Raw genomic sequence first — 25936 nt, 5'->3', positions numbered from 1 at the left:
AGCACATACTAGGCCCCTGAAGTCTTTTTGCACCACTCGCCACAATTCACCACCAGATGTCAGGGCAGAGCTTATCCTAACCCTGCTTACACAAACATACTAAATTTCTCCCCCTAAGAAACAGAGATAACCTGATCTGGTTCTGGCACTGTGGAGGTTTTCAGTCTTCAGGAATCAAAAAGCAATATATTATCCTACATGAAATAAAATTATATTGGGGCGGATGGGAGTGTATTTTTCCCTGTCCAACGGCCCAAAGTCAACGGACTAAAGAAAATTCACTTATTTTTGTTGTTGACGTGCTGCAGGTTCATGGCAGATGCGTCTGTCAACACAACACTGAGGGTGTGTCCTGTGAAAGGTGTAAAGAATTCTACAACGATGCTCCTTGGATGCCAGCAGAAGGATCGCAGGATAACGCTTGCAAACGTACCTGACAAATAGTTACTTAATTTTCATCAGCTAGGTGATGGCACCGTACAGTCCTAGCTGAGCTTTCACATGGGCTTATTTCTCATGTTGAAACCAACCAGAATAGAACATCCTAGGCAGATTCGGGTGTCAGTGATGCATTGTCAGGGGAGATGTGTCTCAACTGTGCTGTGTGCCTGCTGGTATAGATGTTTGTCTAGCAGGGGTGTCCAAACTTTTTTCAAAGAGGGCCAGATTTGAAGAAGTGAACATGCGTGAGGGCCGTCCCTGCACTCTCAGCCCCAAGGCGGAGGGCCCGCAGGGTCGGAGGCGGGCAGAGAGCGCAGGGCACGCCGGCCTCACGGCGGCCCGGGGACAGGGCGAACCCGCAGCCGAGCGGGGGAGCGGGGCTGCGGACGTGCCCTACAGGGCAGGCTCTAGGACCGCGGAGGCCATGGGCGGTGGCGGCGGTGGCGCAGCCGGAAGCGGCGTGCTGGGAGCGCCAGTTCAAAAGAGCGCCAGGGAGCCAGGAGAGGGGGAGGAAGCGGGGGCCGTATTAAATCGGAACACGGGCCGCAATTGGCCCGCGGGCCGGACTTTGGACATGCCTGGTCTAATGTGTGTTGCTTTCAGTGAAGAAAAGCGATTTCAATTTCCAATTCTCTCTAATGGGTAAAAATAAAGTAAACAAGAAAGACGAAGAAGGCAAAAGGGATTGTTCATTTGTCAGGGTCCTTGTTTCAAATGAAAATAGTATTTAAATAAAGCAGTATTCTTTTCAGTAGATTACTAACAGATTTCTAACCCATCTGTGGGTATGCTACAAAATAGTAATCAATGATGATGGCCACAAAGGTTCTAAGACATTCTGGGCCAAATTCATCTGTTTACGCCGGCTGCTTTGTACCACCCCAGTGATGTAAAGCAGCTAGACAATAAACTAAAGGGTTGTGAATTTGACTGTGTTCTTGGCTATATCAGTGAAAACTGGAAGATGCACAACTGAATTTTCATGCTGGTAAAGACAGTGTGAACTCAGAATCAGAGACTTTACTTCAGCTGTGACATTCTTCATCCCCACTCCCAAGTTAGGGGAGGTTGGACCCAGGGGGGAGTATGTTCAAAGCCAAATGTCAGGCATATGAATCAAAATGTGCTGCTCTTAAATAAATCCCACTTTACTTTCTGTTTTAGAGTGTCAATGCAATGGCCATTCGGACCGGTGCCATTTTGACATGGCAGTGTACATAGCTAATGATCGTGTCAGTGGTGGTGTATGTGACGACTGTCAGCACAATACCATGGGGCAACACTGCGATCAGTGCAAGCCTTTCTTTTACCAGGATCCCCTCAGAACAATTTCAGACCCTCGTGCCTGCACCCGTAAGCATGCTGTTCTGTCACCTTTACAAATGGCAAGCAATGATTGGCTCAAAATGAAATGTTTGCCGTTTTCTTTGTAAGTTGCTATAGTCTCCAACTGCTTTCTTCATCAATACATTTAATTATCAATGTAAATGTAAAAAGGTTTACCTCTTTCAGAAGCAGAAGCATGTTCTACCCCAGTTGTTTAACAGCATTTTCAGGCTAATGAAGGGAAAAAACCTGAATTAATTTCAGCTAAGGGTCATCACTGAATTTAGCTTTGAAGTCCAGTAGGGAAGTTATCTTTCTTGTAACAAATCAGTGTAAATATGAATAGTCATAAACAGGGCTCACCGAACCGCGGCGAGCCCCGCTCACCAGCCGCGCTGTTCGGCAATCTACGCATGCGCAGATCGTTCTGTGCATGCGCAGATCGCCGGAACCCGGCTCTTCCGGGTTGCAATCTACTCGCCACGGGCAAGTAGATTGCATTATTTGTCAAGCCCTGGTCATAAATGTCCACACTCGGGCCAGCCTCTGCACAGGTGCTAGGGAGAAGGCAAACACAATGAGTTCCCTACAATCTTGCATCCTTCAAGACGGGTTTACTAGAACCCTATTCAGGATCCTCCCCTCCTGGTGGTGCTAGCTAGCTGAAAGAGGGTGGGGAGGGACTAAGATGGATTCTTCAAGGGACGGATAGCACCCCCTCTGGCATGTTTTGTTTGGGAGGTGCATGGAATAATTCTGGTTCACATGAGGCTTTGCTTGTAGACAGAGCATCTAGCACACTGGGCCCCTCATCCTGACTGAATCTCTTGGCATTACCAGAATATAAATATTTAATTAATAATAGTAGTTATGGGACCTGCATGTTAATGTAGATTTCTGAATATCATTATTTTCCCATCTCCATGTGAATATCTGTGATTGTAGCCTGCAATTGTGACCCAGACGGCACATTGAATAATGGGCTGTGTGAAAGCTGTACAGACCGGAGTCTCGGAACTATTGCTGGTCGGTGCCTTTGCAAGAAAAATGTTGAGGGAGTCCGTTGTGACACATGCAAGCCAAGCTACTATGGACTGAGTGGCAGTGATCCTCTTGGCTGCCAGCGTATGTAAACTATGATCTTGTTCTTTTTTCCTTTCAAAACTTAGTTTTAAGTGACAGAGGTAGATGAAAAACAAATCTAGCTCCTTTTGCAAGTCACATTGGGCTGTCTGACGTCACTTAATTTCCAGGAAATGTCACATGGTGCAGCATCTGAAATATATCATAGAATCAGAAATGTAGGGCTAGAAGGGACCTGGAAAAGTCACCCAGTTCAGTCCCCTACACTGAGGCAGGACCATATAAAGCAAGGCCATCTCTGACAGGTGTTTGTCCAGCTCATAGGTGTTGGGTCTGTGGGTGCTCTGGGGCTGGAGCATCTATGGGGAAAAAAGTAATGGATGCTCATCACCCCTCAGTGACCCCACGATCAGCTCCTCCCCTTCCTCACCCACCACCTCCAATCAGCTTCTCCCCTGCCCTGCCAATGCCTCCTGCCTGCCAGTGATCAGCTATTCAGGGCTTGTAGGAGGCACTGAGGAGGTGAAAGGGAGGACAATGGCAGCAAGAAGTAGAGCAAGAGCAGGCTGTGCTCAGGGAGGGCAGAACAGGGTAAGAAGAGTCAGAGCAGGGGCAGGGTGGGGTGGGGGTGGAAGTGGGGTTAGGGGAAAAGAGGGAGAGAGGGTGGCACCTGTGGTGAAGCAGGATCAAGCACCCCTGGGGAAACGGGAAAGTTGGTACCTCTGGTCCCACCTGCTTGTGAAAACCTTCAGTGACAGATTCTATCACTTCCCTTGGAAGGCTATTCCAGAGCTTGACTGCCCTTAGAGTTGGAAAGATTTTTTCTAATATCCAACCCAAATCTCCCTGGCTTCAGATTAAGCCCATTATTTCTTGTCCTATTTTCAGAGGACATGAAGAACATTTGATCACACTCCTATTTGAAGACTGTTACCACCTACTCCCAATAAAGGAAATGAATCAATAACGAAGAGTAGGACTAAAAATATACTATTTGCCAAAAACATGCAATAGACTCGGCGGCATTCTCTTATAAATAGAAGGAATATTAAAGATGTGATCTGATTCCTTTGGTAAGGGGGGATTTCAAATAGGTGACATATTATTGATATTATACACGTGTCAGGGTAATTTGATAATCATGAAGGAGGCTAGCTTGAATCACTCATTGTGCAGATAGGTGTTATGCAAGACATCCCCAGCATGCCTTCCTCAGTGCACCGCCCTCCTGGCTCTCAACGCTCATGCTATCTCCAGTTGTGAATATTCTGCTGTCAGCTTGTAGGGTTTGTTAGTGACACAGACGAATGTCCATTGTCAGCACCTTATGTCAGATTTTACAGAGTCATGTCCCATGTTAGTATTTCAAAAGCATTTAGAACCCATTTACTTGGACAGGTAAACTTGTGCCTCTTGAGCACAGAAAAAGAGAAATGCCATCAAAATCTCTAGTTGAACACTCCATTAATATTTTTAGGGTATAAAAACCTGAACATAAAGGCCATATAAACTCACCTGGAACATAAACCAAACAGATGAGGTCTGCATTACCACATGAGAGTGCTCTTTTGAGGATGAGTTAGAAGGTCCTGTACTTGGGCTAATAGAATCATAGAATCATAGAGCTGGAAGAGACCTTAGGAGGTCATCAAGTCCAGCCCCCTGCCCAAGGCTGGACCAATTCCAACTAAATCAACCCAGCCGAGACTTAAAAACCTTTGTCAAGCTGAGACTTAAAAACCTCTAGGGATGGAGATTCCACCACCTCCCCAGGTAACCCATTCCAGTGCTTCACCACCCTCCTAGTGAAATAGTTTTTCCTAACCTAGACCTCCCCCACTGTAATTTGAGACCATTGCTCCTTGTTCTGTCATCCGTCACGACTGTGAACAGCCTCTCTCCATCCTCTTTGGAACATCCCTTGAGGAAGTTGAAGGTTGCTATCAAATCCCCCCTCACTCTTCTCTTCTGCAGACTAAACAAACCCAAGTCCCTCAGGGTATGTCTACACTACCCCGCTAGTTCGAACTAGCGGGGTAATGTATGCATACCGAACTTGCTAATGAAGCCCGGGATTTGAATTTCCCGGGCTTCATTAGCATAAAGCCGGCGCCGCCATTTTTAAAAGCCGGCTAGTGCGAACCCCGTGCCGCGCGGCTACACGCGGCACGGGCTAGAACTAGCTAGCTATTCCGAACTATCTGTTCCACGAGGTGTACAGATAGTTCGGAATAGCTAGCTAGTTCGAACTATCTAGCCCGTGCCGCGTGTAGCCGCGCGGCACGGGGTTCGCACTAGCCGGCTTTTAAAAATGGCGGCGCCGGCTTTATGCTAATGAAGCCCGGGAAATTCAAATCCCGGGCTTCATTAGCAAGTTCGGTATGCATACATTACCCCGCTAGTTCGAACTAGCGGGGTAGTGTAGACATACCCTTAGTCTCTTCTCATAGGTCATGCGCTCCAGCCCCCTAATAATTTTGGTAGCCCTCCGCTGGACCCTCTCCAATGCGTCCACATCCTTTCTGTAGTGGGGGGTCCAGAACTGGACACAATACTCCAGATGTGGCCTCTCCAGAGCTGAATAAAGCACTTCTCTAGATCTGCTGGCTATGTTCCTCCTAATGCACCCTAATATGCCATTAGCCTTCTTGGCTACAAGGGCACACTGTTGACTCATATCCAGCTCCTCATCCACTGTAATCCCCAGGTCCTTTTCTGTAGAACTGTTACTTAGCCATTCGGTCCCCAGCCTGCAACAAAGCTTCGGATTCTTCCGTCCCAAATACAGGACTCTGCACTTGTCCCTGTTGAACCTCATCAGATTTCTTTTGGCCCAATCCTCTAATCTGTCTAGGTCACTCTGGACCCTATCCCTGCCCTCCAGCGTATCTACCTCTCCCCCTAGCTTAGTGTCATCTGCAAACTTGCTAAGAGTGCAATCCAACCCCTCATCCAGGTCATTAATAAAGATGTTGAACAAAACTGGTCCTAGAACTGATCCTTGGGGCACTCCGCTAGAAACCGACCACCAACCTGACATCAAGCCGTTGATCACAACCCATTGGGTCCAACATTCTAGCCAGCTTTCTATCCATCTTACAGTCCATTTATCCAATCCATAGTAAAGATCAAGTTGGCGACAAAATAGACATGTTCAGTATCAAAAGGCTGCGGGCTGCATCACTCTAGACTAGAGAACTTACAGACAGTCACTTCTCTGAGCTGGTTTTAAGTGTCCAACAGGCTTTGCCAGAGCCATCCCTTGCACACGAGCAGAGCTTCTCCTTCCAGATGCCCACCAAAAAATACCTTCGGAAAATGATCCACCCCTCACAAGCAGCTGGCATGTGAAGTGTTAATTGGATCCCAAAGCTGGTGTTCTGCAGTTTGTCCCCCCAATAGATGAATGCAGTGGTTGTTTCAAATTCCCACCAAAAGACAGTGTAGGGCAGTGGCACTAACGGAAGTGATTGTCTGTGTTTTTCCTTGCAGCCTGCACCTGCAACCCTTTTGGGAGCTTATCTTTCTTCATGTGTGATTCAGTGACCGGAGAGTGCCTCTGCCAGCGCTTTGTTACAGGGCCACACTGTGAAGAATGCCTTGTATGTAATCACAAGGGTTTTGTTATTGCTTCATGTAACATCCTGTTTTACACATCCTCAAAGATCTTCCCCTAGCCCACGTCCTGCCTCCTTATGACCCCTGCAGTGGGCCTCCTGTTAAAGGGGGACACAACACGATGTCAAGTGGAAATGGCCCATAGACCACAGCATTTATCATAGAATTAGACAAAGAGTGACAGGCATGAGAACAAATAATCCTTTCAATAAGGAGCTGTCAGATGAGTCTCTCCTCCCATTTTAATTAAAGCAAGCTAGAGACGATTCTCTGAAATGCTTCAGCTGATACAACCATGTTCTCAGCCAGGCCTAGCTGGCTGGCACGTAGCCGGATTCTGCTCTCACTGAAGTCATTGGCAAAACTCCCAATGTTTTCAATGGAGCAAGACTGAGTCACCAGGTGACTAAACCAGCATATTCTGTACCCCTATAGAGGTAGTTGGAATTGCCCCAAGAAAATCCCCCAGAAGACTTCAGCAGGGGGAGGGGGATTACTGTCTTGAGCGTGACAGCTGCAGTTTTACCATGCCCCAATATGACAACCCTGAGTGATCGTGGAGATAATTCCTTGTGAGATTACCCAGACTCAGTGTTGTAAAAACACTTGGTGGCTTGCGCTCTTTATGTTAGGGGAGCAGTTGTCATGGCTGAAAATGTAAGTGGAAATAATTAGGGTTGGAGTAGCCTTGCAAAGCATTGTCTATGAATGTTCACTTGACATTTTAAATGACTGAGCTTCATCCATGATCAGGCCTTTTTGTGTTTATTTTTTGTGAACATTCATACCGCCAAGTTTGCTGGAGCCAGGTTTTGCAGAAAGAAAATAAATGAAATTGATAGTCCCTATGAGAGTGGAGTTTCTTCTTAGTCAAAATGGAGTTTTTTGTTGTAATTTAAGTTGATAAATATTCACAGTCAAAAATCAATACATTTTCTTTCTAATCATAGGTTGGATACTGGGGGCTTGGGAAAAATTTATATGGCTGTTCTCCATGTAGCTGTGACATTGGTGGAGCACACAATAACTTGTAAGTGATTTAGTTCTCATTTTAAGTATCATTCTCCTTTTGAGTACAATAAATTACCACCAGCATGTATCATACCTTTAGGATAGGGTTATGGGTTCATGAAGAAACCCAATAGTTTAGAGACAGAGTTTCTTTGTGTCTGAGCAATGTAAAATCACCCTGGGGTATAAGAGTTTGTGAATTTATTAGCAAGTTTAAAAGGATTTAAGTCTGACCAGGAAATGTCAGTGCATACTAGGGAAATGTTGGTGTGTAGCAGCAGCATCCACATGTACAGTTTGTGTGCAGCACACTGAATGGCTGTAGATTGACACCTCAGCAGGCTATGCAGTAAGTATATATGTAGCCATGCCCTTACTTTTTTCTCTGAGGCAAAATTTAAATAATAAGGTTTAAGATCAGTTAAATGAAAAGCACAAACCTCCCCAACCTGGATCTGGATGCACAGGATACCTAACATTGTATGGTTAGTTAGGGACGACATTTTGAACTTGGGTTCCTACATTCATGTTTAGCTTTCTAACTAAATAACCTAGTTTTCAGAGGTACTAAGTGCCCATTGCTTTAAAAAAATGCATGACTTTAGGCCACTCACATTTGAAAACATGGGCCCTATGCTTTGCTGGGTCAGGCTCTTCAGTACTCCAGGAGAAAGATTACTAGTGTGCATGCTCTGGTCCCAGATAGCAACTCCTTTTTATATGTGCATGGTTAGGTAAAACCAAGCTACTGAAAACAGGATACATTGCAGTTTGTGCAAGCAAGGGCAATAGACACATGAGTAGCCCAGACTTTTGCAAACTGATTAAGGAAGCACTAGAAGCATTACAAGCAAGTAATAGTGGTTGACAGGAAAATATATTTTTAATGAATTAATTTTACAGTGAAAGGAACAATAAGAATAAAAGCAAAGGCAGAAGAGCCACCTTCTTTGTGTGGTGCAAACACATGTGTATTGATGAGACTCTTATACCTATTTTTTTTCCCCACTGTTCATCTAGCTGCTTGTCAAGCGATGGGCAGTGTGAATGTCTTCCTAATATTGTGGGTCGTCAATGTACCAAAGCAGCCCCAGGCTACTTCTTTGTACCATTGGATTATTATATCTACGAAGCAGAGCATGCAAAGCCAGTTTCTGGATCTGCACCTTTGGTATGTGTTGCTTTTATGTCCGGTATTCAGGGGTAACACGTAAGGTTAACTGGTACAAGGAGGCTCTGTTGGTGTCAGTGAAATGCTGAGGGTAAGGAGAAGAGTCCTGCAGCAGGGAAAACAGCTAAAGGGAGGCTGGCAGATGATTTTATGTTTAACGGTTTTCTTACTCTTACCCAGCAATTTTAAATGACACTCCTCAATGTGTAAATGACACTGAATTGACACTCCCTAGTTTTCTACTGTAACCAGGGAGCCCTGGGTGCACTATGGAGAGGTGTCCACCAGCATAGACTCATAGACTCATAGACTTTAAGGTCAGAAGGGACCATTATGATCATCTAGTCTGACCCCCTGCACAGTGCAGGCCACAGAATCTCGCCCACCCCTCTTAGAATAATCCTCTCACCTATGTCTCAGATATTGAAGCCTTCAAATACTTTGAAGGCCCCAACATGCAGAGAGTCCTTCAGCTGTGATCTGTGCCCAATGCTACAGAGGAAGGCGAAAAACCTCCAGGGCCTCTGCCAATCTACCCTGGAGGAAAATTCCTTCCTGACCCCAAATATGGCGATCAGCTAAGCCCTGAGCATGTGGGCAAGACTCACCAGCCAGACACCCAGAAAGTTCCCTATAATGAATGGTCAATTAGTTACAAAGATCATGTTATTTCATCCAACCATCCCCTTATCATAGAATCATAGAACTGGAAGAGACCTCAGAAGGTCGTCAAGTCCAGCCCTCCGCTCTAGGCAGGACCAATCCCATCTAAATCAACCCGGCCAGAGCTTTGTCAAGCCGAGACTTAAACACCTCTAGGGATGGAGACTCCACTACTTCCCTAGGTAACCCATTCCAATGCTTCACTACCCTCCTAGTAAAATAGTTTTTCCTAATATCCAATCTGGACCTCTCCCACCACAACTTGAGACCATTGCTCCTTGTTCTGCCATCTGTTACTACTGAGAACAGCCTTTCTCCATCCTCTTTGGAACCTCCCTTCAGGAAGTTGAAGGCTGCTATCAAGTCCCCCCTCACTCTTCGCTTCTGCAGACTAAACAGACCCAAGTCCCTCAGCCTCTCCTCATAGGTCATATGCTCCAGACCCCTAATCATTTTGGTTGCCCTCTGCTGGACCCTCTCCAATGCGTCCGCATCCTTTTTGTAGTGGGGGGCCCAGAACTGGACACAGTACTCCAGATGTGGCCTCACCGAAGCCGAATAAAGGGGAATAATGACATCTCTGGATCTGCTGGCAATGCTCCTCTTAATGCATCCTAATATGCCATTAGCCTTCTTGGCTACAAGGGCACACTGTTGACTCATATCTAGCTTCTCATCCACTGTAACCCCCAGGTCCTTTTCTGCAGAACTACTACTTAACTGGTTGGTCCCCAGCCTGTAACTATGCTTGGGATTCTTCCGTCCCAAGTGCAGGACTCTACACTTGTCTTTGTTGAATCTCATGAGATTTCTAGTGGCCCAATCCTCCAATTTGTCTAAGTCACTCTGGACCCTATCTCTGCCCTTAAGCGTATCTACCTCTCCCCCTAGCTTAGTGTCATCTGCAAACTTGTTGAGGGTGCAATCTATCCCCTCATCCAGGTCATTAATAAAGATATTGAACAAAACCGGTCCTAGAACCGAACCTTGGGGCACTCCACTAGAAACCGACCGCCATCCTGACATCGAGCCATTGATCACTACCCGCTGGGCCCGGCCTTCTAGCCATCTTTCTATCCATCTTACCGTCCATTTATCCAATCCGCATTCCCTTAACTTGCTGGCAAGAATATTGTGGGAGACCGTATCAAAAGCCTTGCTAAAGTCAAGGTATATAACATCCACTGACTTTCCCATGTCCACCGAGCCAGTTACCTCATCATAGAAGCTAATCAGATTGGTCAAGCACAACTTGCCCTTTGTGAATCCATGCTGACTATTCCTGATCACTTTCCTCTCATTCAAGTGTCTCAAAATGGATTCCTTTAGGATCCCTTCCATGATTTTTCCAGGAACCGAGGTAAGACTGACCGGCCTATAGTTCCCTGGATCGTCCTTCTTCCCTTTTTTGAAGATGGGCACTACATTTGCCTTTTTCCAATCATCCGGGATTTCGCCCGATCTCCACGACTTTTCAAAGATAATGGCCAAAGGCTCCTCAATGACATTTGCCAACTCCTTCAGTACCCTTGGGTGCATTAAGTCTGGACCCATGGATTTGTGTACGTTTAGTTTTTCTAAATAGTTCCTAACCTGTTCTTTACCCACCAAGGGCTGTCCATCTTCTTCCCATCTTGCGTCGCTTAGCACAGAAGTCCAGGAGCCGACATTGTCCGTGAATACAGAGGCAAAGAAAGCATTGAGTACTTCAGCTTTCCCCACATCCTCTGTCACTAGGTTACCTCCTTCATCCATTAGGGACTGCACACCCTCTCTGATCACCTTCTTCTTGTTGACATGCCTGTAGAAACCTTTCTTGTTATCCTTTACATCCTTAGCCAGTCGCAACTCCATTTGCGCTTTCGCCTTCCTGATAACCCCCCGGCATTCTCGAACTATACATTTAAACTCCTCCCTAGTCATTTGTCCAAGTTTCCACTTTCTGTAAGCTTCCTTTTTGTGCTTAAGTACACCAAGGATTTCCCCTGTAAGCCAATCCGGTCTCCTACCAGGTTTGCCTCTCTTGCTACGCGTCGGGATGGTTTCTTTCTGTTCCTTCAATAAGGCTTCTTTAAAATACTGCCAGCTGTCCTGGACTCCTTTCCCCTTCATGTTAACATCCCAGGGGATTCTTTCCATCAGATCTCTGAGGGAGTCAAAATCTGCTTTTTTGAAGTCCAAGGTGTGTATTTTACTACTCTCTTTCCTTCCTTTGGTCAGGATCCTGAAATCTACCATCTCATGATCACTGCTTCCCAGGTTGTCACCCACCTCTACGTCCCCTATTAGTTCCTCCCTGTTTGTGAGGAGAAGGTCAAGCTGTGCACGGCCCCTGGTCGGATCCTTCAGCACTTGTACCAAGAAGTTATCCCCAACATTCTCCAAAAACTTCCAGGATTGCCTGTGTACTGCCGTATTGGTTTCCCAACAGATGTCAGGGTGATTAAAGTCCCCCATGAGAACCAGGGCCTGCGATCTGGAAGCTTCGCTCAGTTGTCCGAAGAAAGCCTCATCTACCTCATGCACCTGGTTCGGTGGCCTGTAGCAGACACCAACCACAACATCACTGCTGTTTGCTCCTTTAAACCTGACCCATAGACTTTCAACAAGTTTTTCTCCCTCTTTATACTGGAGTTCAGAGCAATCATAGTGCTCTCTTACATATAGTGCAACTCCTCCTCCTTTTCTCCCCTGCCTATTCTTCCTGAACAATCTATACCCTTCCATGACAGCGCTCCAGTCATGCGAGTCATCCCACCAAGTCTCTGTTATCCCAATTAAATCATATTTCTTGGTCTGGGCCAGGGCCTCCAGTTCTTCCTGCTTGTTGCCCAGGCTTCTCGCATTAGTGTACAAACACTTCAGGTAACCAGTTGATTGCACTATCTTCTCCATTCGAAACTGGGGTCCTCCTTTCTCGCTCCTTGCTCTATGCATTTCTTCCCGGTATCTGACTTTCCCACTCCCCTCAGGGTTTTGGTCACCGTCCCCCGACGAACCTAGTTTAAAGCCCTCCTCACTAGGTTCACAAGCCTGCCCGCGAAGATGCTCCTTCCTCTCTTCGTTAGTTGGATCCCATCTCTTCCTAACAATCCTTGCGCCCGGAACAGAGTCCCATGGTCGAAGAAACCAAAGCCCTCTCTGCGACACCACCTGCGCAACCACGCATTTACGTCCTCAATTCAACGATCCCTGCCCAGTCCTTTCCCTTCAACAGGGAAGATGGACGAGAACACCACTTGCGCTCCAAAGTCTTGGATCCTTCTTCCCAGCGCTACATAATCCGCAGCAACCCGCTCAAGGTCATTCTTGGCCGTATCATTCGTTCCTACATGGAGAAGCAGGAAGGGGTAGCGATCTGAAGGTTTGATCAGCTTGCTAAGCCTCTCAGTGACATCCCGAATGCGAGCTCCCGGTAAGCAGCACACCTCTCGAGATTCCAGGTCCGGACGGCAGAGGGATGGCTCAGTCCCTCTTAGGAGGGAGTCCCCGACCACCACCACCCGTCGTTTCCTTTTGGGGGTGGTGGCCGTGGAACCCCCATCCCTAGGACTACGCATCCCATGCCTTTCAGTAGATGGTGCTCCCTTCTGGTTTCTACCTTGTGAGGTCCCTTCCAGAGCTTTCAGCACTGCAGAGCCTGTGGAGAGAGCTTGAAAGCGATTGCTTACCTCTATAGCATCGGGGGAATCCCGTGCTGGCCTTTTTCCCCTTCTAGAAGTTACATGCTGCCAGTTCTCTTCTTGGTCGCGTACTGCCCTCACTGGCTCCTCTGCCTGCCGTGCTTGAAGGATCAATTGCTGCCTTCTATCGAGGAAGTCTTCATCCTCTCTGATCAAGCGTAAGGTCGACACTTGGGCCTCCAGTCCTCTAATTTTTTCTTCCAAAATCTCGACCAGCTTGCACTTGGTGCAGATGAAATCCGTTCTTTCTTCCGGGAGGAAGACAAACATGGCACATGCCGTGCAGGTAACAACAGCAGCAGATGCATCATCATCCATCGCTGCTGTCCTGGAGAAGGGATTTAAAAAGAAAGACAAGAGAACCTCCCGCCCTTCCCAACTCCCTCTCAAAACTCCCTGTTAGCAATCACCTGTTCGCAAGCTTCTTGGTCGCTTGCCCACTGCCTTATAAAGCCCCTCCCCCTACCAAGGCTCAGCCAATCAGCAGAGGCTTCTAGAATTCAACTTTAATTAGAAGCCAACAGTTTCCACCTGCCAATCACAGCCCCTACCAATCACAGCACAAACTCTATCAAGGGGAGGGGGAAAAAAAAAAAAAAAAAAAAACCTCACTCTCAAACACAGGGGAAAATAAATAAATAAACAAACAAACAAAAAAGAACACACACAACCCTTACTCACAAACACAAGCTCAGCACACAGCAAGTAAGCCCCAAGCACAACACCCACTTCTCCCAAGACTCCTGTATGTACTTCTCCTTTACCTGGAGAACTCCCCCTCTAAAGCCTCACTCAAACAGGAGGGGAGGAGGGAAAGGAAAAAAAAAAAAAACACACAAACCACCACACACCAAACAAACACAAGCTCTGCACACACTAAGAAAGCCCCAATAACAAAACACACTTCCCTCAAGAGTCCTGTATCTGCTTCTCCTTCACCTGGAGAACTCCCTCTCAAAACTCCCTGTTAGCAATCACCTGTTCGCATCCTCTATGCTTCCCCAGTCCTGAGTTGCCCTAGAGTGAGCAGAGAGCAAGTATGAAAAATCACTATGGTAGTGGGGTTAATAACAGCTTATATAAGTCAAGTCCTAAATATAGAGACTGTTCTTATAGAATCAGAACATCTTTTCACCCTCAAGTTGCCCAGCTACCTGGCCAGACCAAAGTGTAAATCAGAGAATCCAAAAGGTTTATGCCAGCTTCCAAAGGCCCCAAGCGGCCATGATGGGATACTCTGGAGTCCTGCGGTACCTTGGCACAGGCCTTCATCTCTGGCCATTGCATGTGATTTGAAAGAACCTTGCTTCTGTCCCATCTGTGGCTTCCCGTATGTGAAGGATGGGGGTCTTCTGCTGTTGAACAACAGCTTTAGGATAGTTCTGGTTGAATTGTTTAGACTCTCTAACTAGAGATGTAAGCAACTATTCAACTAGTCCCTCAACTAGTCACTTTCCCCCCTCCTGCTGCTCAGAGGCAGTAAGAGCAGGAAGCAGGAGCCGGTGCTGGTGGGAGCTGTCTTAAAAGCTGGTCCCCCCACAGCACCATCTCTGCCGGGGGCAGGCGAGGCAGGAGGGTAGTGGGACCAGGCACGAGCCGGGAATCATCTGATTCCCAGCTCGTGCCCAGTCCCAGGTGCTGCACCTCTTCTTTTTAAATGTATTAAGAGCCTGCCCACTCTTAATACATTTAAAAATCAGAAGTGCAGCAGGGGGGACCCGGCGTGAGCTGGGACAGCTGATTCCTGGCTCAAGCTGGGACCCCCCACTGTACTTTAGCCTTTTAAATGTGTTAAGAGCCGTCAGTCTCTTAATACATTTAAAAGGCTAAAGCGCAGCAGAGGGGGACTGAGGATGCGTATACACTGCAATGTTTTTCTGGAAAAAGTCAAAAGAAGACAGGTCGAAAGAACAGAAAGTTGAAAGAACAGAGGGGTTTTTCCAATGTTGGTAAACCTCATTCTATGGGGAAGAAGTCTTTTTCCGAAAAAGCTTTTTTGGGAAAAGGCATGTGTGGACCCAGGAGAGGGAGTTCTTTCAAAAGAAGAGGCCTCCAGGAAATAACACAGGTGCCCTGGTGGCCCCTCCGTCCATACTAATCACAACTTAAATGTGAGATAGCGTCCAATCAACGTGGACGCTATCTTTCAAAAAAGCACATTGCTTTTTCATTGTGCTTTTGCTGTGTGGACACTCTCTTTCTAAATAAGCTTTTCCAGTAGATCTCTTTTGGAAAAGCTTCTTCCGAAAGAAGCCTGCAATGTAGATGTAGCCTCCTTGCTGCACACCAGCCTTATAAATGTATTAAGGAAGAAGTGGGTTGTGCCCACAAAAGCTCACAATATCATCTGCATGTTTTGTTAGTCTGTAAAGTGTTGCTAGACTATTCATTGTTTTTTAAGTTTTTCGTAACACAGGTTAGCTAAGTAGGGTCATGCAGCAGTGACGACATGGCATCTCTGCCTTTAACACATATTAGCAGCTCAGGGAGGACACTGGGGTTGAACTTGAACTGCTAACCCAGGTTAAAAGCTGAGGTGTTGCATCTTCATGGCTGTTTTAACCCAAGGTGACTAATCCAAGTAGTTTTTCAGTAAAGACATATTGGAAAAAGGGACCTTTTCAGTACTTAGTAGACCAAATTCCATTTATACCAGGAGTGAGTGTAGCCTTTTATTTGGAATTTCATGTTTACATATGCTTAAAGATTGTTCAAACTGTACTGTCACATTTTTGCTTTCAAGGTTAAATCAACAGCTTTACCGAGGTGTGATGTCTATTTCCAGCAGCAAGGATACGATTTCACCATTGAAAATGGAAATATTGTATTAAACAAGAGCAAGAAAAGAAACATAAGAAAACTGGGGTTGGAACAGGTAAACACACACTACAGTAATCATTCAACAAAGAACTGCAATAAATGCTGCTAATGTTTAATATAGCAACCAGAGTTTTGGCTTAGGGAATGGGTTAAACCACTCGTGACTATGAAATTGGATTTTACAGACCTGCATATCAGAATCTTATGCAAATGGATACATTAATTCAGTTTTTCACAGTTGGGCTAGATGTTTTATAATTCTCTCTCTCTCTCTCTCTCTCTCTCACACACACACACACACACACACACACACACACAATTGTACTATCCATACAGTCTTATTATGCCATGTATAGTGGGCAGGTCAGTCGACAGGGGAGGGAAGCAGGATGGAAGAAGGCAATTTCTCCATGACCCATCGATTTAAAGGGGCCTAGGGTTCCTGGCTGTCACCACTGCTACTGTGGCAACTATGGTAGCTGGACTCTTGGGCCCTTAAAATTGCTACCCAGAGTGCCATGCCGTGTGTTCCAGGAAGCTCTGAGGAGTGACGGGGGGGGGGGGGGGCGGGCTGCGTCATGCTCCCTGTGAGGATGTAAAGGACTAGTTGACTATCCGATAAGCAAATGCTTATTGGATAGTCGACAGGATAGTCGACTAATTGCTCCCCCCCTTGCTGCCTCTATCACAGGGGGGTACTTAAAAGCAGCAGTGCTCATGGAGCCCGGGGTCAGCTGCTCCATGCGGCGCGGCTGCTTTGAATGCAGCGGTGAGCCTGGTGTCAGGCTCCTCATGGCATTTCAAAGTGGCAGCACCATGTGGAGCCTGGGATCAGCTGGGGTGTCCCCAGCTGATCCCAGGCACTATGCGGCACTTCCTCTTTGAAATGTACAAGAGCCCTCGCTTGGGCTCTTGTACATTTCAAAGGCAGAACATGGAAGTGCTTATCAACTAGTCGAGTAGTCGATGGAAATTCCATTGACTACTCAACCAACAAATTAATTGCTACTTAACCTCCCTAGCTCCCTGCAGTGTTGAGGGCTGACTGCCCCAGCCCCACTCCATCCATCCAAGGCTCTGCTCCTTCCGGGAGTGTGGAGACAGGCCCTCCTCCCCACATACCTTTCCCAGGGGCTCGCAGAGACTGTCATCAGCAGAGACTGGGGGGCAGGCTGTATGGTTAAATTCAGAGGTTGGTTTAGAAAGAAAAATGTGACAAGGAAAAAAATCCTTTCCTACCCACCCCCCCAACAGAAGGCTCATTTTCAGCTTCTAAGACTTACACGGATACTTGTAAGAGTCATTGCAATTTAAGCCATTGTCAGCTTTCTCATTACATACATCTTCAGTCATGGATTACAGACTACCCAGAATAATGTACCTATGGGTAAACAGGTTGAACTGTCTGTTAAACATATTTTAAAATAGGTGATAGAGAGAAAGAGGCAGAGAGAGAAGACACGAGAAACACCTTTAGTCATATAAAAGTACAGTAAAACAATTTTAAAGTGTTATAAAATTGCAATCCGTATGCAAAAAGACATGAATAAAAGAAATTAAAACAATCTTAAGCAAACAAACATGGATCACTAAAGGTCTCAGGGGGGTAACTGTGTTAGTGTGTAACTTTAAAAAAAAAACAAGTAGTCCTATGGCACCTTAGAGACTAACAATGATATGTAGTATCATGAGCTTTCATGGGCAGAACATACTTCCTCAGATGAGATGATCTTGAGTGGAGAAAAAAAAGGGGATCCTCAATGGCCATGGGCTCCAGTGAGTTGGCTCAGCCCCTTAGAGATACACTAGCCAGTTTGAAATCAGCTGGATATTAGTATCCAAACACCGCAGACTGCAGAGGGCCTTAGGGATCTCCTGTGTGGCCAGATGTCACTGATAAAAGGGAAGCTGCCCTAGCCCAGAGGCTGCCTGGACAACCATCACTCAGCAACTAACATGCCAAAATTTGACATTGGACACACAAGAAGGTAGCTGCATAAATGAGGGCTGCTCAGTCACTGTGCTGGCCCCCAAATATCAAACGGAACCAATAGAGATTGTTAAGGCCAGTCCCCCAGGCCTGGGGCCCCTGAGCTGTGGGGCACTAATGAATCATCATGACCAAGTTCACTCAAAATATTGCTAATGCACCAAGTCAGCCAAAAAGTGTCCAAGTTTCAAGTCAATGTATAAAATATGTGATCAGTCTGGGCTGGGCCTTCAGCCAAGAGTACTTTCTAACAGAGGAGTGAGAGGACCTCCAAGCATCTCCTAGTCCAAAGGTCTGCAGGAGACAATAGAGTTCCCTATCTGACTGGAGGTATAGCTCTTCATGGTTCCTGTCTAAAACATAATCTGCAGTACAATTGAAATCAATTTCTAGCACAATAGCAGTGTCTGAGACACAGCCAAGCCTGGCATGGGCCAGTGTTTACAGAAAGGAGACATGATCTTTCCCTGGAGGAGGGTGATACACATTAAACAGATTAAAAACAGTAGTGCCAATATGTGTATCCACCTGGAGAAGCTGGCCCTGCACAATCTCCTTCACAATCTGTGCTCCTGCTCCCTGAGAACAGAGAACATTTATCTCAGCAGTGACAATGGAGCCATGGTATCCATTTTGAGGCACTTGGAAGAGAGGAAAGTGATTAGGAATAGTCAGCATGGATTCACAAAGGGAAAGTCGTGCCTGACCAATCTGATTAGCTTCTATAATGAGTTAACTGGCTCTATGGATGTGGGAAAGTCAGTGGATGTGATATACCTTGACTTTAGCAAATCTTTTGATACGGTCTCCCACAATATTCTTGCCAGCAAGTTAAGGGAATATGGATTGGATAAATGGATGGTAAGATGGCTAGAAAGTTGGCTAGAAGGCCGGGCCCAGTGGGTAGTGATCAATGGCTCGATGTCAGGATGGCGGTCGGTTTCTAGCAGAGTGCCCCAAGGTTCAGTTCTAGGACCGGTTTTGTTCAACATCTTTATTAATGATCTGGATGAGGGGATTGATTGCACCCTCAGCAAGTTTGCGGATTATACTAAGCTAGAGGGAGAGGTAGATACGCCGGAGGGTAGAGTTAGGGGGCAGAGTGACTTAGACAAATTGGTGGATTGGGCCACAAGAAATCTGATGAGGTTCAACAAGGACAAGTGCAGAGTCCTGAACTTGGGACGGAAGAATCCCAAGCATTGTTACAGGCTGGGGACCAACCAGCTAAGTAGTAGTTCTGCAGAAAAGGACCTGGGGATTACAGTGGATGAGAAGCTGGATATGAGTCAACAGTGTGCCCTTGTAGCCAAGAAGGCTAATGGCATATTAAACTGCATTAGGTGGAGCATTGCCTGCAAATCCAGAGATGTCATTATTCCCCTTTAGTCGGCTCTGGTGAGGCCACATTTGGAGTATTGTGTCCAGTTCTGGGCCCCCCACTACAAAAAAGATGTGGATGCATTGGAGAGGGTCCAGCGGAAGGCAACCAAAATGATTAGGGGGCTGGAGCATATGACCTCTGAGGAGAGACTGAGGGATTTGGGTTTGTTCAGTCTGCAGAAGCGAAGAATGAGGGGGGATTTGATAGCAGCCTTCAACTTCCTGAAGGGACGTTCCAAAGAGGATGGAGAGAGGCTGTTCTCAGTAGTGACAGATGGCAGAACAAGGAGCAATGGTCTCAAGTTGTGGTGGGAGAGGTCCAGGTTGGATATTAGGAAAAACTATTTCACTAGGAGGGTAGTGAAGCACTGGAATGGGTTACCATCCCTAGAGGTATTTTAATCTCAGCTTGACAAGGCCCTGGCTGGGTTGATTTAGTTGGGATTGGTCCTGGCTAGAGCCAGGGGCAGGACCTGATGACCTTCTAAGGTCTCTTCCAGCTCTATGGTTCTATGATTCTATGGCTCAAGAAAGTTTCTTTTTTTCATTCCTTCAACCAGTCTCCCTCATTATCTAAGTCTGAATGTGTCTCTTGCAAAAGGACATCAGCCTGTTCTTGATTGAGAAATTCAAAATTTTTCTCTTATTACCACCCTGACATCTATTACTCTAGAGAGCCAAAGCTGAGCAGCATCATAGGCTATGTCTACTGCACTGCAGAGTTTCTGCGCAAAAACAGCCATTTTTGGCAAAAAACTCTTGGAGCGTCCACACTACAAGTGCATTTTTATCCAAGAAAAAGTACAGTAGATCATCAGAAGACAGGGCTTTTCCCGCAAGAGTTTTTCCTCTTTCTAGAAAGAATAAGCCTTTTTGCACAAGAGCTCTTGTACAAAAAGGCATGTGTGGACGGACAACAGGTTTGAGCAAGAAAACCCCTATAGGAAAAAGCATGGGTGCTCTGATGGTCATTCTGTGAATGACCATCAGAGCTTTCTTGCGCAAGAGCGTCCACGACAGCGTGGATGCTCTCTTGTGCAAAAGCACATCTCTTGTGCAAAAGCACATGGCAGTCTGGACTCATTCTTGCTCAAGAAGCCTGCAGTGTAGACATAGCCATAGAGACTAGGAGAGAAGGTGGAAATAGTTTGAACAAAATCAGCCATGGAGAGGCCAATAGATCTTTAACAATCCCTGCATCTTACCCAACAACTTTCTGAGATAGAAATGTTTCCTGCAATCAACCAAGGTATCTCAATATAAAGGCTGGTGAGTGAACAAAGTGCTGTAAATCAGACATACAGGCCTCAATGCCTCCCTGACTCCCTTGAATGCTATCCAAAAACTCACTGGACTCCTCTCTGTACCACTCTTACCAGACAGCTCTCAGGCTGTGCGAGCCAGAACCAGTGAGGAGCCAGAGCATTCATCATCATCCTCTTCATCTCCCACAGATTTGACCATCTTAGGAGAATACTGAGCTGCCCCCGTAACATTCTAAATCCCTCTGAAGTGAACCCTAGGGAGAAAACCACCCACCCTTCACAAGGAACAAGAAGGGAACCAGCAATATCTCTGAAATAAAGAAACAAAGTAAGAAAACAAAACAGAAACCCAGCTAATGCGCAAAACACATAAAGACACAGCCTCACTTTCAGTAGCTCCCACAATCCCCAGAAAAAGAGTAAGAGAGATTTTCTAGGTGTGACTCTAACTTTAATTGTTCTATATGAGTTTTTATAGAGTACCTGACCTTCAGCATGTTTACAAAATGCAGAAACTCAGATTCTGCGCAGCAGAAACATATTTTCCTGAGTGTGTCCCCCTACCAATGACTGTATTTGTCATTCACAATGTCTCTATCTCCTTGCAGGCCTGGGTTCAACTTGGGAGGGACGCTGCTCTGGACATTGTTTTCAGAGAGCCCACCTTTGGCAAGCCTGTCACATGGACAGGTCCTGGCTTTGCCCGTGTTCTGAATGGCGCTGGACTAAGATTTACTATCGACAACATTCCCTCTGCAATGGACTTTGATATTGCTCTTCGTTACGAACCGGAGGTATTGGAATTCAGGCTTTTGCTTTGTCATTAATAGTTTCCTATGAGATGCTGTTGTAGATCAGGGTCTCTTTCATTTGGAGTAGTAATATGACAAGCAAAGAATAAGAGCTTTGGACTGACATATCTATTTTCAAATGGGACTGATTTCTATAAAGGTTTGGAGCAAAACTATCCACCTGATCCTAAATATTTTTGTCCAATAAAAGATGTAGAGGCAAAAGCCTGTCATATGCTCTATAGTAGCCTGTAATTGGGGAGGCAATTATGCATCAACAGGTTCTGATAACCAGCCTCAGACTAGGACAAAGATCCAGCTTCCAGACCCATTCATGTGCCATGGACAGGACATGTTAACTAGGAGCACACTTTGTCCTTTTAAGAGGGGAACAATGGAACAATGTGTCACACACACACACACACATTCCCTGGCCCCCTTGAGCCATTTTGCCTAGTACTCAAGCAAGAGTATTCTGCTTTCTGAAAACTAATGCCATTCTACTTTCTCTTTCCCTCTGCTTAGGCTTCATGTTCAAAAAATCCAATATTGTTGTATCATTTTTTTCAAGGGCGCAGTTACATACATTCCACATGATCCCTTGCACCACATTCCCTTGTCATTCATAAAACAAAACAGAACCAGGACTGGGGAGTATTTTCTTGGCAGACCTCAACCTCACCCTGATCTGTGTCCCCTGATTTGGTCTGGTTTTGTGCCCACATGTCCGACACATGAAAAATGCATAATCATTTTAGATGTGGTTAAACCGCTGGCAATTATTTCTATGAACCATATGCAAGTTGCTCATCTGTGCATGGCTCAAGAGAACATCCCTTTTTCCTTTACTTCTCAAATAGCTTCACTACGAACATCATTCAGGTTACCAATTATGACTATTATACCTTAAACAGGTTACTAATCTTCATAAAGATCCATTCCTGTCATTCTGAGTCCCATTGACTGAGAGTGCAAGAATCGGCTCCAAGAATCAGCTCTGTGGTTTTGAATGGTGTTATTATGATACATGTTTTCCCAAGTAAAGATTTAGACAATGCATTTAAATGTTTAAGAATCTCATTACAAAGTTATCTCTATTCACTTTTACTTACTAGCATTTTGACCAAAGCTGTGTACTGAATTTTGTATGATAATCTCTTAGACCATATCCTTAGCTAGTGTAAACTGACTCAGGTCCACTGACTTTATGAAAACTATACACATTTACACCAATTTAAGATCTGGCCTCTATTTCTAACTTATTTAAATTATACTAATCTTGTTTTTCTCTTGCACTTTTCAATAAAGAACATTCTAAAAACATCACATAATGAAAAAAAGGGAACTTGGTTATTATTGCAATATGCTATAATTGAATTTGATTCTCAGTAACATTGTCAAGTTGATGTGCATGTGGAAAAAAGAGAATTGTTCAGGTCTATTTGAAAACTGTAACAACTTCCTTCTCAAATATATAGGCTTTAGAAGACTGGATAGGAAGTATTGTGGTCAAACCCTCTGGTAATTTGACCAGTGATCGCTGCAGAAACAAGGCACTTCTGCAAGAGCCACAGACATTGGCTCTGCCAGCTACAAAGAGGTCTGGGATGTTACTTTCTTTATAACTCTAAATATTCAGTGTTCAAATGCTCTTCTCAAAGGTGTTTTGTAGAAAAAGGGACAGATGCATGGGAAAGTGAGAATATGAATAGATTACTATCAACATTAGAACAGGACACCTGGCCTTTTGCATTGCTGCTATACCAAAGTACAGGTCAGCAGTATAATTCAATCTGAGGGCCTGGTGTAGCAATCCTCGCTTAGCCAAAATGCCGCATAAGTCAAAGATTTGCCTGAATTAAGGAATGATGTAGGCCCAGCTCCTAACAGAACTGTGACCCTCTTAGCTCCTGGACCATAACTCTGACACAGTGTAGGGCATTCGAACCTGTTTCATTAAAGAGTTGTAATATTGGCCAAGAGACCGCATGGATGTCCCTGGCTTCTCCTATTTTCAAAACTGCCTTAGAATTTATAACTTTTACTTCCGTATCTAACAGAAGGGAACAGCTTCAGTTTAATGTCTCGACCAAAGAATGGTACTAGGAAGTGCATAAATGCAAATAATGAGTCTCAAACACCACAAATATCCTCAGAATGACCAGTTAAGCATTGCTCATGGCAGATCTTAAAAACCACTCTACAGCGGATCATTACAGTGACTAAGTGGTTTTCACTTATTCCAATGAAACTAAGCCACCAAATGTATTATTATTAATTATTTGTATTATTGTCACCCATAGGTGCTCCAGTCAAATCCACTCTCTTTAATCTTAAACTCCAACACAGGATCTAGTCTCCCCTGACTGTGTGTATAACTTCCATTGATATTAATGCATGTGAACGCAGAAGACTTATCCAAATCTTTGTTTACATGCTTTAAATATTTTCTTAAACAAATATTTTATACTTATTAACTTTCTGATAAAGGAACAATTACTCCTGTATTTATTCCTTCCAAACAGAATTGCACTTCTGCGTACTCCTGTCTGCTTAGAACCAGGTGTAGAGTATTTTGTAGATGTTTATTTATCACAGCCTTCAGCCTCTGATCCACAGACTAAATCATACATCTTGATAGATTCAGTAAGTAATCCTGCTAGGTACTTCCTTTTAACAATCTTTATACCAATTTTACACCCTTTGAAAGAGGCATATTCAAAAAAATTTATGAACAGCCTTTAGAACTCTTATTTAAGCCATTTTAACATCAAATTGTATAAAAAAAGAGAAAAGCATGCTTGTGGTTATGCTCATTTGTAATGGGTGAACATATTTCCATGTTCAAAGATAGATATGTATTTATGTATTAATTTCTGTCTGAATATTATAATTGCATATCCATTCATAGTAATTGCACATGCTGCTAGCCAGTTAAATGTATAATTGATCATTTGTTCAGTTACTGATAAGGTACAATCATTATCAGTGTAAATGCAGACAGGTCTTTGTACAAATGGCTTTCTTAAAATCTAAGATAATACGTGTGATCCTAATGGAAAATATTGGATAGGTGTAGAGATGAATCCTAGAATCATAGAACATTAAGGATGAAAGAGATCTCAGGAGGTCATCTAATTCAACACCCTGCTCAAACTGTCTCCAATTTGTCCTCATCCTTTCTGTAGTGGAGGGGCCCAAAACTGGACACAGCATTCCAAATGTGGCCTCAGCAGTGCTGAATAAAGGGGAATAATCATTTCCCTTGATTTTTTTTCCCTAATGCAGCCCAATATGTCATTAGCCTTCTTGGCAACAAGGGCACATTTTTTATTCACATCCAGCTTCTTATCTACTGTAATCCCAAAGTCCTTTTCTGCAGAACTGCCGCTTATCTAGTCAGTCCCCAGCCTGTACCAGTGCATGGGATTCTTCTGTTGTAAGTTCAGGAATCTTGTAATTTGGATCTAAATTTAGATCTGAATTTTCCCAGAGGTGTTCATATTTGAGTTTTGGAGTTTATTGCAAACTTGGAAGTCACACTTTAAATTCATATCAAACTTTTCCCAAGTTTCAAGCAGGTTTGGAGGTGGGTATTTGGGTTACAATCTTCATAAAATTGAGTTTGATTAGGAAGGGGAGAAGGAAATGACCAAGTTTGGACTTCAGTTCTTCAAATTATTTTTCTCTGTCTCAAGATACATGTAAAAATGTTGGCCAAATTCCACCTTTAGATTCACCAACACAGCTGTCACTGCCTTCAGCAGCAGTTCTGTACATTCATCTGAGGACATACCGTAATTTGGTTTCCCACATAATGCAAACGCATTTATCTCAAGCTCTGAGGGAACACCCTAAACCTTAGAATTAATGTGGATTTGGAGGATGGAGCATTATGGCCATGTCTACAAAACAGATAAGATCAAAGCAGCCATAGTCAATCTTCTGCAGTTTGAATTAGAGGGTCTAGTGAAGACACGCTAATATGAACTGAGAGGGCACGCCTGCAATGCTGGTAGTCCTGCTTCTCCAAGGAATAAGGGAAGTCAAAGGGACAGTGTGCTTCCTTCAACTTCCCACAGTGTGGACGGCGCCAAAATTCGAGTTAAGAAACTTCAACTTAAGCTAAGCAATTAACACAGCTGAAGTTGCATATCTTAATTTGAGCTTACTCCCTAGTGTAGACCAGGCCTAAGATGGAAGGTCTAAAAATGGCTGAGATCTGGGTCTCCAACTATGAAGTGCAGAATAAAATATCAGACTAGAGTTTAGCAAATTATAATTTTCTGTACACCCACAAAAATCCTTTTTTCCCCTTTCTTTGTCAACTCCAAAGCTTGGACTTATTCCCAGAATCAGTTCTGTGGAGAACCTGTGCAGTCAAAAAGATCTTGATGAGTACCAGCAGTATCACTGCATTGAGATTACTTCAGAAGTAGGACCTCATGCTCTACCTGAAGTGTGTGCAAGGCTCCTAGTGAGCATGTCTGCTCGTATTCACAATGGAGCAGTTCGTAAGTATTTATACTAACAGAATGGTATAGACACTTTTACTAATGTCTTACTTTACATGTCGAATATTATTACAGGAGTGCTCTATATCGGTGTAGATGTACATAGGTAATAAATGCACATCCAACAGATGGCACTCAGGAGCATGTTGCACAGTCTCCTAGATTTTGTATTACCAG

At 44.8% G+C, this 25936-nt stretch overlaps 1 protein-coding gene across 3 annotated transcripts in view; it reads left to right on the top strand.

Moving 5' to 3' along the window:
• LAMB4 (laminin subunit beta 4) overlaps nucleotides 1-25936 on the top strand; it is a 105269-nt gene that overhangs the window by 23222 nt on the left and 56111 nt on the right. For all 3 annotated transcript variants that reach the window (XM_014572173.4, XM_075927273.2, XM_075927267.2), the window contains 11 exons: nucleotides 309-429; nucleotides 1606-1794; nucleotides 2713-2892; nucleotides 6343-6452; nucleotides 7419-7498; nucleotides 8500-8650; nucleotides 15740-15871; nucleotides 21063-21248; nucleotides 22724-22845; nucleotides 23771-23891; nucleotides 25582-25759. In XM_014572173.4, coding sequence (XP_014427659.3) covers nucleotides 309-429; nucleotides 1606-1794; nucleotides 2713-2892; nucleotides 6343-6452; nucleotides 7419-7498; nucleotides 8500-8650; nucleotides 15740-15871; nucleotides 21063-21248; nucleotides 22724-22845; nucleotides 23771-23891; nucleotides 25582-25759 — 1570 coding nt within the window. The remainder of the gene's footprint in view (nucleotides 1-308; nucleotides 430-1605; nucleotides 1795-2712; nucleotides 2893-6342; nucleotides 6453-7418; nucleotides 7499-8499; nucleotides 8651-15739; nucleotides 15872-21062; nucleotides 21249-22723; nucleotides 22846-23770; nucleotides 23892-25581; nucleotides 25760-25936) is intronic.

Source organism: Pelodiscus sinensis, chromosome 1 (genome assembly GCF_052426305.1).
Source record: "Pelodiscus sinensis isolate ZL-2025 chromosome 1, ASM5242630v1, whole genome shotgun sequence".
NCBI lineage: Eukaryota > Metazoa > Chordata > Testudines > Trionychidae > Pelodiscus > Pelodiscus sinensis.
The sequence above is the reverse complement of the archived record's forward strand: the minus strand, read 5'-3'. Positions and strand labels throughout refer to the sequence as shown.